Source organism: Perissodus microlepis, chromosome 1 (genome assembly GCF_051167445.1).
Source record: "Perissodus microlepis isolate ML-2025 ecotype Zambia chromosome 1, ASM5116744v1, whole genome shotgun sequence".
NCBI lineage: Eukaryota > Metazoa > Chordata > Actinopteri > Cichliformes > Cichlidae > Perissodus > Perissodus microlepis.
Window position 1 is genome coordinate 28,544,998 of NC_140461.1, and position 12,801 is coordinate 28,557,798.

A 12,801-nucleotide genomic window follows, 5' to 3' on the forward strand; every position below is an offset into this window, starting at 1 on the left:
GACCTGTTAATAGATGTTAACTGTTATTGAGTAGCATTGTAACAGTAAGCCTATATACCAGCTGTTATGTTAGTTTGCCTGTTTATTTACTGGTACTTATTACTTTCACTGACTCACTGGCTGATTCACTTAATCACCCTGCTCTGGGTGACCACAAGAGGGCAGCCTTTTCCCTTCCCCCAATTTGCTATTGTTTTTCCCTCTTTGTAGATTTTACAGTTGAATGCACTTGATATATTTTTATGAGGTGAAATAAAGAGAGAGAGAAAAGAAGCATAAAACAGACTGTAAACTGAAGACAGCAGGGAGCAGTCTGCTAACTGAACACCTTATACTGACTATATTTGGATACATACCCTCACTGTTTAATAATTTAATATTTAATCAGTCAACCACTGTAAACTTTGGCCTAAGAAAGTCATTTTCTTGTGACACACATTTGATATTATATTAACTCAGTCGTGTATCTAAAAAAACCCTTTAACATAAAAGAGTCTTTTAAAGAGACTTCAGAGCATTCCAAACATTCCTATTCCAAATAATGGCAAAATAACAGCTTGTAGAAGAAAATCGATTTCATCACTGGTGTTGCACTTGCAAAAAAAACAAAATAAAAAAACCTCTTACAGATGCTTTATGCTTTTGTTGTTGCTGTTTTCCTTTTTCTTTGCAAGGTATAAAGTTACCAACCCTTCAAATAGGCTCATACTCGGGTAAACTGGTGAAATCTGTGAGGTGTTCAAGTGCACATTTCGATACAATACGTTGGACTTTGACATGAGGGTAATGACAGGTAAACGCACAGTTATTATTAAAATATGTTTCAGGGCACTCTGGGGAGGAGGGGGAATCAGAGGATATTGTGATGTTTAAACAGCAGATAGTTGTTGTTGTTTTTGTTTTGTTTTTTAAATTCAGTTTACATCGATGTTTACAGGTAACTGTTTGTAGGTGTTTCATTCTTCAGGTAATCCTGACGTCACGCCGGGTTCTGTCCCAGGACGACTCCAACTATTCCCAGCGGCCACTCTCCAAGGAAGTCCCGCCCTCCGCAACTGCCCATTGGATTAAAAGTGAACAGAACCCGGTTGGTTTGGTTTGATTGGCTCACAGGTTGTCAGTCGCAGTGCGACGGGAGTTTCGGGAGTTTGAGGTTAGGCGTCAGGTGAAACCTGCTCTGAGGGAAACGGCGCAGATTAAACGTACTTTGCGGCTACCTTCAGCATTGCTTTTGCACTTTTTTAATGAACTTGTCCAGTGCGGGAAAAGTTTAACACCGGAGACCAACAACTTTAAAAGATGAAGAGCCTCAAGTATCGATTGAAAAAGCACGAAGTTACCATCACAGTAAGTCGATCGTTTGTTTCCTCGGTTTTGCGCATTTTCCCCGTTTCCCACCACTGGAGCGGTCAGCTGTGAGTTCATGAACGGCGCTGGGACCCGACGCTGTGTTGTACCTCCGCGGGTTGCTGTCTGTAACCCTCGCCTCTCTGTTTTAGCGACCACGCTAACCGCGGTCATGTTCCCACGGTGGCTGCCCGCGCGCTCCCCTGGAAAATAGACACCCCGCCAGCACGTTCAAGCACCTGCACACACGCGCGCGCGCAAGCGGAGGTCGTGGCCTGCTAGACACAGATTATTATACTGCAGATTTAGGCCAGGTTCAGATTTTTATAACCTGGCCTAAATCTGCTGGAGCTGTGCTCTTGTTGTTGTTGTTGACAAAGCGCGCTCTGGAAGAAAGCACCACAAATCAATACCACAAAGTGCCTGTTCTGCTGTTTTGTATTATCACAGGGGACATTTGTGGTCCGTAAAAAAAACAAACAAAAAAAAACGCTGTCGTGCACTTTGACCCATCTTTCATTTGTGTCTTGTGAACACACTGAGAACTTTTAAATGATGTTTGTTTTTTGGTTGTTTAAATGCACCAGTGTGTTCTCTTTACCAGCCTACAGCTACTGAAACCACTGAAACTTTTCTGTAGATCTGTTTAAGAAAAAGTCTGTAATCGTCTTCATGATCCCGCTTGAAGACGGATTTAGTGTGGTGGTGAACTGCTTGTGTTTCTAATATTTTGTCCATCGTATTTGGATCAACATGAATGGTAGACACATTTGGAGACTGGAGCTTGGTGTTCCCCATTCAATGCTTACATAATGTAAAAGCAGGAAAAACAATGGTGCCTGTTTTATGTTTATTTTGTTTAACAAAAGCAGCGCATTATTATTTTTATTAATTATTGCAGAGCAGCAGACCTTCAAACTTGAGGACCTGAGGTGGGCCTGAGTTGTTTACCGTGAAGTATGGCATGACATAGATGACAAAGTTGAACATTAAACTTTACAATAGTCCGAGTTAATCCTTTTTGTTCAACTGCATTGATTAACAACTAAAATGGAGACAATGTATTTAAAGTCTAACTGTGCAATTCCACTGTATTTGTCACAATTAGCCATCAGTGCTCCATGCCTCCAAAAGTCTATATAAGTTTGTTACAATCTGCATGACCACACAGCTGGAAATATCCATCACTTCTAGGCTTTTCCCATAATTTGAATACCCTCATCTTTGACCACAGGGTGGAATTGATTCTTCACAATCCAGCGATGACGTATGAACTTTGCTGAATAGACAGCCATCACAATTCTGCACAGTTCAGCATGCAGTGGGTGTCTGGCACTGCACTCTGTTTTCGGCTCCCAGCAATTACCATGAGAAAGGCACACAGCCAGAGGAGCTGTGTGTGGTAAACTATCCGGCCCCCATTGAAATAAAAGGAGAGAGGGAGCGAAGAGAAGAGAAGCCTTTCGAGATTGAAATGGTATTGTATGTGTATTGACGGCTGTCTCACCCCCTCTGACAGAAGTAGAGACACCCTTTTTTAAAAAAAAAAAAAAGAAGCATGAAAACCAAAAAAGCTTGCAGACTTTTTGTTCCACTTGTTTCAAAGCACCCTGAGGAAAAGCTCGATGTTGGCTGTGTTGAGGAAACAGATGTGACATTTACACTGGGCTAAAATTCCTGTTGCATTCCTCTATGAAGGCAGAAGAGGAAATATTAGCACATCTACAGATAAAAGGTGTGTTAAAAAAAAACCCAACAAAACAAAACATGGGTAATAATTTAAAATGTTTAACAAACCTGTTCTGCTTCAGGTAAGATCTTTGTGCTTGCACTGGTAAACAAACACATAGAAGAAGTATGTCATCACCACCTGTTGCACTTTGAAATTTGTGAAACGCAAATCAACCAGTCAATCACTCACCGAGGCATTAAGGTGAATGGCATTAAGTGCTAAACGTTTTAGATGTGTGCCTCGCTCACTGGTGCACAATGAGGTGAACTTGCTTGCTCTTTCTGGGTGGCGTGACTAATCATTAAGAAATACATGCACATTTTTCAAGTAGGAGAGGCAATCATGGGGGTGGGGGTATTGAAACTGTAACTCAATCCTGGCCAAAGAAAACAAATCCATGGAGGAAACTCCATCTTTCCCCACTCCTTTTGTAAATGTATCAGTTGTGCCCCCTGTTGTTGAAATTCAGAGAAAAAAGGTTTTGTTTTTTAACAAAGAAGCCATAAGCATCATATTTAGTGTCATTACTGTTGTCTTCCACAGTTGCCTGCTTATTGGCTAATCAGGTTTTCCTGTCACGCATTACCAAGAACTTATTTCAGCTGAGGAATGCTGACTATGTTACCAAACAAAGCTGAAAACTTAGTATCCAGGTTTCAAAATGCCATGGCATTCTCTTAATACCAGCTGTAGATTAAAGACAGGATGAAGTCTGTTGGTTTGGCTCACGGTTGCAAAAGGCAAGCCTCCAGTTTCAGTTATTCTTTTGTGTAGAGGCCTATTCTTCTGTGGAGAAGCGTGATTAACTACAAGGCTTCGTACGACAAGTATTGTCATGTTTAAATGCCATGATCATGTGATGGAAAGAAGCGACACAAGATTGTTTTTTCTGTCTGACAGTATGGGGCTGTACCTGTTCCACTCAGTTTAGCTGCTGATATTTTCTGAATGTTGAAGTTCACATGTAATCATTGTCCGTTCCTAAAAGACATTCCTTTGTGGAAAATAATATTGGGTTATGAAAAGCAGATCCCTATCAACATAAAAATAAATATAAAGCAAAAAGAAAATGTGCCTAGGAATGTCCTCAGCAAGATTCCGATCAGCATTCCTCAAACATTTTAGATAACCACATACTCGGATTGCAAAAAAAAAGTGATATCTGTTTGTTTCAGGAGATATCGGTGTGCTTCCAGAGCCGAGGCTACAGAGGTACGAGCAGAAAGTTATAACTCCAGCAGGGTAACCAGAGAAAAATGATTTCCTGGTTAGATTTGAGATTTGGCTGCACTGTCGCAGTATCTGCTTGTTGTCACAGTAAACATCCATCGTGTCAGCTGGATTTTATGCGTTCAGTACAGCCCGTGAAACAAACCACTGAGATGCACAAATGATTTGGTTATCAGAGAAGGAGACACTAAACCTGTCAGACATCAGTTTGAGTGCCTTGATGATAGAAAGTCTTTCTAATGCAGATTCATCCATGAGAGCCTTGTAAGACCAGAATGAGCAAAGCAAAACTGAGGTTTGGATTTTTTTTTCTCGAGATATGGCTGTTAGAACCAGCTAAAATGTTCTGTGTTACTTGCCTATAGTTGTTTAATTCATTAGGGCTGCACGATTTTGCATAAAATGAGAATCACGATTTTTTTGCTTAGAATTGAGATCACGATTCTCTCACGATTTTCTTTTCCAGTATAAATATTTATTGCGCTTATTAACTGCACATCAACTTCGTAACAGTTGAGACTGAACATAAAAACAATAAATAAACATAAAAACAACAAATGTCTCACATTTTGTCGTTGCCGCAAAATGTTGTACTGCTTGAAATTCCGTCTCCACCGTTGCTCGACACTGCGTGTATAGAGCAGGTAGTGCAACAATAGAAAAATAGTTGCGGGACGGCACTGTGTAGCGTTTGTCTAGGATGTTGATCATTTTCCTAAATCCCTCGTTTTGCACAGTGTTGATGGGAGCCATATCTTTGGTCAGGTGATAAGTGATAGCCTCCGTAATGTCTTTGTGCCTGCGGGAGTTCGACGTGTATAGGGAAGCGCTGTATAAGGTTCCCGTTATTGATGTTTGGGTGGTTGACCGGGACGGATTTTCTCCTGTCACTTTCTCGTCATCCCTGATGTGCTCTCCGTTGTTTTTTTAGCAGCCAGCTTCTGTATCACGTGGTATAAGGCTCCGCCCTTGTCATTTGTTGAGCAGGAAGAGTGAGCGCTTGTTTTCATGCAGATTACGTCCCGGATCAAAATGCGGTACAATCGTCGTCGTCTTTTTTTTTTTTTTTTAATCGTTGTCATTTGGAAATGAGATCGCACATAAGTATGAATTGAGATCGCGATTTTCTAACGATTAATCGTGCAGCCCTATAATTCATTGTATTGTTGTGGCAGACACCCCTCCTGGTCAGTTCTTTAAAAAGGCTTCTTTTCATTGGCCTCTGTTAAATCCACAATCAAATTTAGGGACCTTCTCCTCACAAGGTTTTGAATAATTAGGCTCCATCTTATCTAAAAGATTTCGTAGTACCATATCACCCGAATAGAGCACGTCACTCTCAGAGTGCAGGCTTACTTGAAGTTCCTAGGGTATTTAAAGGTAGGATTGAAGGCAGAGCCTTCAGCTTTCAGGCCCCTCTTCTGTGGAACCAGTTCCCAGCTTGGATTAAGGAGACAGACACCCTCTCTACTTTTCAGATCAGGCTTAAAACTTTTCTTTCTTAAAGCATAAATTCACAGCTGGATCAGGTGACCCTGAATCCTCCCGTAGTTACGCTGCAATGATACACTGAGTATTCCTTACTCACCTTTTTCACTCTCTCTGTTTATACATTACTCTGCATGTAATCATTAGTTATTGTTAATCTCTTACACACTTCCTGCTTCACTGAGGCCTAAAGCCAGATCTGTACCTCTGTCAGATCTTCTGTGGATGGTTGTTATGTTGGGGCACCTACCTGTAACCAGCAGATATACAGGATACAAGGCTGTGGTATATGAGAGGCTAAAAATCACTGCAAAATAGAGTTTCCGGGAGAAAATGCAGTGTGTAATAATAAAAAATGCAGCTTCACTTAGTTTTCCTTGTGATATGTGGTGAAATGTGGCTGCCCTACTGTATTGGGTAGGTATGGTATTGTTTTGCAATGTCAAACAAATCAAATCAAATAAAACATGTCTGCTACTGTTGGATGATTGTCGGTTATGTTACCACTGAGCGATGACATCAGTGCTTAAAGATGCTCATCTACGTTGTCCTAAGCCGTCATTATACACCTGCACCTACACCATGTGTCCATGATCCAATATCATTAAAAGTCTGCTGAGCCCATCGTAACATTTAGTGTAAGGATAAAGAGGAGGAAAGGTCAGGAAATGAAATAGTCCAAGGTCTATATGTAACATAGTAACACAACATGTAGACGTTGTAATAGATTATAAGAAGTGTGAGTGGGCTGACGTCCAGGTGAAGGACTGCGTCTTTTTCTCTAGCTTTCATTTCACTCGTAGGAAGCAAAGTATTTTGCTTGATGTTAAGAAAACTTAGACAAGTTTCGGATGTCTGTATCTGACAGTACAATTTTTCAACACATGAAATTTTATAACTGTGTTTTGTTCTGCTCTATCGTCCATCTGTCTTCTATGACTGCTTAGTATTTTCTACATGACGTTCGCTTGAATTGTAACTTAATTGTAGCTGTCACTGTGCCTCTATTGAGGCGGCAATTTAGAGTGGCCAGACTGACACTATAATTGTCGCTGAAATCAGAGGAACAGTAAAACTCAAGTTATTGTCTAAAAGTTACAAAGTTCAGCTAGGCAGACTTTAAGTTCTAGCATATAATACATTATATGGTTATGTTTTTGCTTTTGCACTTGTTTTTCATCATTATAATATCACCTATAGGTCTGGGTGATTACTTGGGTTTTGGACCCAGATCACTCCGCAAGACTCCTGACTACGGTAGCCGTAATGCTCCAACAAGCCATCAACCCGTGCGGCTTTGTAGCTTACCAAAGTTGTACTAAAACATTTTTGACAGATTTCGGCGCGCCATGTACCACATAAAATCGGTTCGAGGTCAGTAAACACAACCAGAATTCATACATAAGACACACAGTCGATTTTTGAGAAAATTAAAGGATTTTGCGCCTTGTAGTGTGGAAAATATGTTATACAGAAGAATAGAATATATCACGATATATATCGTTACCGCACATGCTTCAAGTTATACCTCCATATGGATTTTAGGCCATATCGCCCAGCCCTAGGAAAAACATAGATCCAGTTTATGACCTGGCAATGGCCCGATAAGTATGTATTTAGATATTGTCTCATTGCTTCACTTGTGGTTTTCGGCACGTAGCTGGAGGCTGTATGTTTTGTGAGTTACAGGACTCGCGTTGAATTCTTATGACATGACTGCAACTGTAAAAATGCCTCTGGTTAGTTAGCACTAAAGGTATTTTTATCACCAATAAATTTTATGGTGGTGAGTGGCAGTCACTCTGCAGCTCGCTGTAGGTCAGTGTTCATGGTCACTGTAGTTTTTTTTATTTTCTATTTTTTCTGGCAGTTTTGTTTTTGGATGGTTTTTGCATTGTGTACGAGCCATATTTAAAACATGAAGAGGGAAGCTCAGACCTGTCAGTTTAATGACTGATCATGAAGACCCCCATTAGCCTCCTGACAGGTTGAACACTAATGAGAAGCTTCCTTTAGGCAAATTTGTAGCAGCACACTGTAATGAAAAGGTATTTGCTGCTTTTCTAGTATAACCAGCTTTGTTCTTGGGCTTTGATTATGTTAAGGATTTCAGCAGCAAGTGTGACTGAACGCGTAAAGCTTATTCATTAAATCTGTATCTGACTTTAACATTAATCTTGATGTTTAAAGGTATTTTTTCATTCACAGTGATATGAATTTGTGTCCCAACTTTTTATTGTTATATTCATAAATCCCTCTTTAAAAAAAAAAAAAAAAAATCTATCAATTTTTATATTCTCAGAGTTCAGGTTTTTGAGCTTGGGAATGAATTTAATTGTTAAGAGAAATTAGTAGTAACATAGTACTCCATATTTCCTGGCTTCAGCACAGTCCTGATCACACCCAGATTTTTTTTCTCTCTTCCCAGGGCTTGCATGTTCAATAATGGTGAAATGTAGGATCCTCCCTTACCCTTTAAGTAGTGTTATTTTACAAAATAGAGAGCGGGATTGGGAGGTGTTGTCGATGGCAAAAGTACTGTGGGACAGAGGAGGCACATGCAGCAGGAATGTTTTGTTGGGAAGTTGAAACGACTCTGGTTTCAAAGTTGTTTTTAACAAAAGGAGGGTGTGGATGGGAGAAGGGAACGTGATGGTTCCAAACCTTTAGGCAGTGATCACTATCAGCTTTAGATGTTTCTCTGTTCAGGGATAAAAATGGTGATTGTGATAAAGTCTCCCAATGAGCTCGGTGCAGATTTGACTTTCCTGCTTCTTTGTTTCGAGGCTTTGTTTGAAATTTCTTTTTTTTTTCTTTTTTCTTTTTTTTTTTTGGAAGGTCAGTTAGGTGATAACAAAGGTTTCATATATTTTATCGTGTTGTTAAAGAAATCAGTGTTACGTGCTTGCTTTGCTGGACTGCAACACTGTCTATCTCACTGAGTGACAAAGGCCTTAAATACATTAAGAAAACTACAAATTTGGCTAACAAAAATAAAAATAACAATAAAATAAATTGAGAGTACACTTTTGTTCTTTTTTTTTTTCTTTTTTTTTTACAGCCACGCACTTCTCGTGCAGCTCAAGCCAGGGTGACTAAAGGAAAGCCTTGAGTCAACATGATCTATCAAAGAGCTGTCTTAATAAAACCCTCGTGGTTTCAAAGATGCTGTGGAAGGATTATTTGTTACCCGCAGCTGCTTTTAAGTCTAGGCACTGATCTTAGTATCTTGGTACTGACCTTTTCAGAAATGGTACCGGCTAATTACTCATTAGAATTGAGCCTGTGTGAAACCAAATTTGCTCTTTTTTCCCACCTGCCTGGTGTCACATGCTGAGGTTTGTCAAGCCTGCGGTTACTGCCACTCCTTGGCGATCTCTGTAAAGATCTGCTGCTGTGTTTTTACCCTCTGCAGAGTGCATTGCGGGGCATTGAGGGAAGTGAAGTATATTCTGTCTGCAAGTGCGTGTTTTGTCTGGCTGTGCCTCGGTCTACAAGGCAGGACAAATAAACAGAGAATTTATAACATGCCTGTCACTAAGCCAGGTCCAGCTTTTTAGTACATATTAGACTTTGTTCACGTAGAGACAAAACGCTTGCTGAAACAGAACCCTGCTTTTCTAAACGGCTGTGTTAGAGGAAGATGAGACGTCTGTTTATTTGTACTGATAAACTATTGCCTTTGTGGGGAGCTTGTATGTTTTACAGCCTCCTAAACCCCCCAGGAATTTCTTTCTACCCACTGAGCGTTCTTAAACTACCTACTTATGAAGCTCCTTTAGCAAGTTTAGGCTGCAACTTGGAGACACCCAGCAGGCGTTCTTAACCTCTGCTGGAGGGGGCGAGATTTGATTAAAATCCTCTTTTCCACCCTGCTTAATTTTCACAGTGTGTGTGGTGTTTACTTTTTGGGGTTCAGTTCGGATGGACTGAGTGTTTCATTTGAGCTAATCCTTGGTCAGACTGTAAGGCTGTTTAAATCTCATGACGAGCGCCTGTCTGACTAAATGCCGTGTATGCTTGCCTGTTAGATAGCAGGCTTTGCTTCATTATGAAGCTCTCATACCAGTAATCAGGACCTAGTGTTTAGTTGTTTTTAATTTTCCATTTCCCTATAGCTGTGCACAGTTGGAATAGTGCTGTGCTGGGTAATTTATTCAGACATGCTGCCTCTTAGTATTATTTTATGAGGAATATTTATGTACCAGTGCATAAGACATCTTATTCCCCCATTAACAGTAATAGTAATTGACTGCGTTGACCAAAGGAGACAAACTGTGAAACAGACTCATCACATGTTTGCTTTAGGCTGGATGTTGTATCGGCTGTATAGTCAGTGGCAACACAGTGATCTGTTGTTTCAGGATTAATGTCTGGCTCCATAAGAGCGGCCGTGAGGTCATCCCAGCAGTGTTCCCCGTCGGCGTTCCCATGCTGTGCTCCCTCCCACTGCTTACATGGAGCAGAGAGCTCATCCTGTATTGCATCAACCAGGGAACATAAATTTGTTTCTGGTGGTTAAGCGCATGTGTCTTTTTGTTGTTGTTGTTGTACCATGTATGAGCTTTGCATTCAGTCAGTTTGTTTATGTGTAACATGAACTGTGAGTGTGTGTCAGGGCAGTGATGGGGAGGTTGGCATGTGAGAAGGGGCTTAGTTTATTGACTGACTTTGGGTGGGCTTCAGCTGACGTCAGAATGTACGTACACACACACACACACAGTCAGTCAATCAGTCATGCTGAGCAACAGAGGGACAAAGATTCTGCTGATGAAGGACAAACTGCTGTTCAGCAGCAGGGACTAAGCCCTATCAAGCTGTGCTCTCTCTGTTTGTATGTTTCTGTCTGTCTGCAGATTAGATACGTGCCTCTGCCGTATGAAAAATGTGGAGTCACTAACATAGTTGGACGGTTTTGTTACTTTTTCAAAAAATCACTGTTCCCTTTGTCATCACGAACAAACAAGATAGTGAGAGAAACAAAGCGGTGCAGCCAATTAGTGCCTTTCGCTTCAACACCACTGCTGTGTTCAGCTACAGGTGGCCACTGGAGATCTAGACAAGTCTGCTTTTTATGACATTATACAGTCATTTTATTATTTTTAAAATTAAACAAATGCCTTGTTAAGATGTGTGAAGTTCATTCACCAAGCAGTATGTATTATTTGTGCAATAGCGACTAAAAGGTTATAGACTAGATGGAATACCTGCTAGGACTGGGCGATATATCGAGTTTTTTAAAAATATCAATATATTTTTATACGAGATATAAGATGTGACAATATCGTTTATATCGATATAGTCTATGTTACATTATAATTATACTTGTGGAGCTGCAAGTTTGCCTCTCTTTCGTCCACTTTTGTCTCTATGCAGCGTTACTGGGCCTCGCCTCTCCTTCACTGAACACCGCGGATCGCCCCGTGCGTGGGGCTGGACGGCGTCAACGTGTTAGCGAGCTAACCACGCTAACGAGCTAACCGCGCTAACGACATGCAGCCCACAGGGGCTGACTTTGGGTGGGCTTACTCAATTTATTTTTGAGTAATTTCTTCATGTACATCTACGCTGTATGTTAATAAAAGTGCCTGTGTGACATCTGGGACACAGCTTTGACTAAGAACTCTCTTTTTGTTCTTACCTTATGGTAAATATCGAGATATATATCGTATATCGCCATCCAGCTAAAAAATATCGAGATATGAATTTTGGGTCATATCGCCCAGCCCTAATACCTTCCACACGGAGCATGCTGTCTTTTGCTGTATATCTCTTTATGGTGGCGTGTTTTAGTGCGTGTTGATGGAAACCCGGTGCAGCAGAGTTAACTGATGCTCTATTTGTGGCGTGAATGTGCATCTGCTGTGTTTTGAGATGTGGAAATAGACTTTTCTTGGAAGAAGGTGGTCATAGGAAAGAATATGTGTGCATTGGACAATGTCAGAGGGGCAAGCCAGTGCCTGCTTTGTAACAGGCATGAGTCAGGTGTTCTCCAGAATTGCATTTTTTCTGATAGTTTTAGTCATTGTAGTAATTGTTAAATTATTGTTTATTGGATATTATTTTGTTACATACATTTATGTTACTGTTTTTGTTTGTCAGAGGTCTTTAGGTGCAAGACTAGGGAGATTTTGTGAAGTATGTTTACTGATGTTTTGGTGTGTTGCATGATAATAATATATATGGAAAATTAGTGAGCTCGTATTTACAGTAAATACACCACATGTAAGTGCATTTCAGTTGTAGTATTTCAAGTTTTACACCAAAGTTTGTGTGTGTGTGTTCATGTGAGAGTGAGTGACTGAGGGAGTGAGAGAGAGAACCGACCAAACAAGTGTCAACATAGTATTTCTGCCCAAGTACCAGCATGCCCAAAGCGTTTCTTGCTTAACCACATACTGCCATTAGAGACCAAAGAATCCTGTGGTTTTTACTATGCTATTCTACACATACAGTTACACAAAGGATGGAGTGGAGTGGGATCGCGTTAACAGTCCAATAAAATTTTGGATTAAATCCACCAAAGTCAACTTAATGAGTTTAAGTGGGATTTCTATTATTAGCATATAGGTAGTACAGTGTAAAGATTTCAAATATGACACATTTGACCTCTGACCTCTCAGGTCATTTGATTGATCTGAAGGTGATAATAACATGTTAATAATGATGTATAGAGCGATTTAAAGCAATGTTTCTTACTGCCATTGTTGCGCTTTTGCCATACAGGGATTGTATACGGGGATTTTAAATATCAGATATTTGAGATATTATTTTATTATGACTTTGTTATGTACTTTAGAGTACCAAATTATTACAATTTAAATACATAAAAAATTGAATATCATAACATTTTTATTGACCCATGTACTAAAGTCATATAAATATAAAAGAATAAAAAAATAATTGTACTTAAATCATTTCAAGTATATCAGAATGGGTTTATACAAGGCAAATAACAAAAGCCTGCTCTTTGTACTTGTTTTTATTGAACTGCAAATGTTTTA

The 12,801-nt window shown here is 40.1% G+C and overlaps 1 protein-coding gene across 1 annotated transcript in view; it reads left to right on the forward strand.

Moving 5' to 3' along the window:
• Nucleotides 1–1,126: 1,126 nt before the first annotated feature.
• The window catches only part of uacab (uveal autoantigen with coiled-coil domains and ankyrin repeats b), a 39,975-nt gene continuing 28,300 nt past the window's right edge, over nucleotides 1,127–12,801 (forward strand). The window contains exon 1 of the mRNA XM_084937163.1: nucleotides 1,127–1,347. Within this exon, the coding sequence (XP_084793289.1) occupies nucleotides 1,300–1,347 (48 nt within the window). The 5' untranslated portion in view covers nucleotides 1,127–1,299. The remainder of the gene's footprint in view (nucleotides 1,348–12,801) is intronic.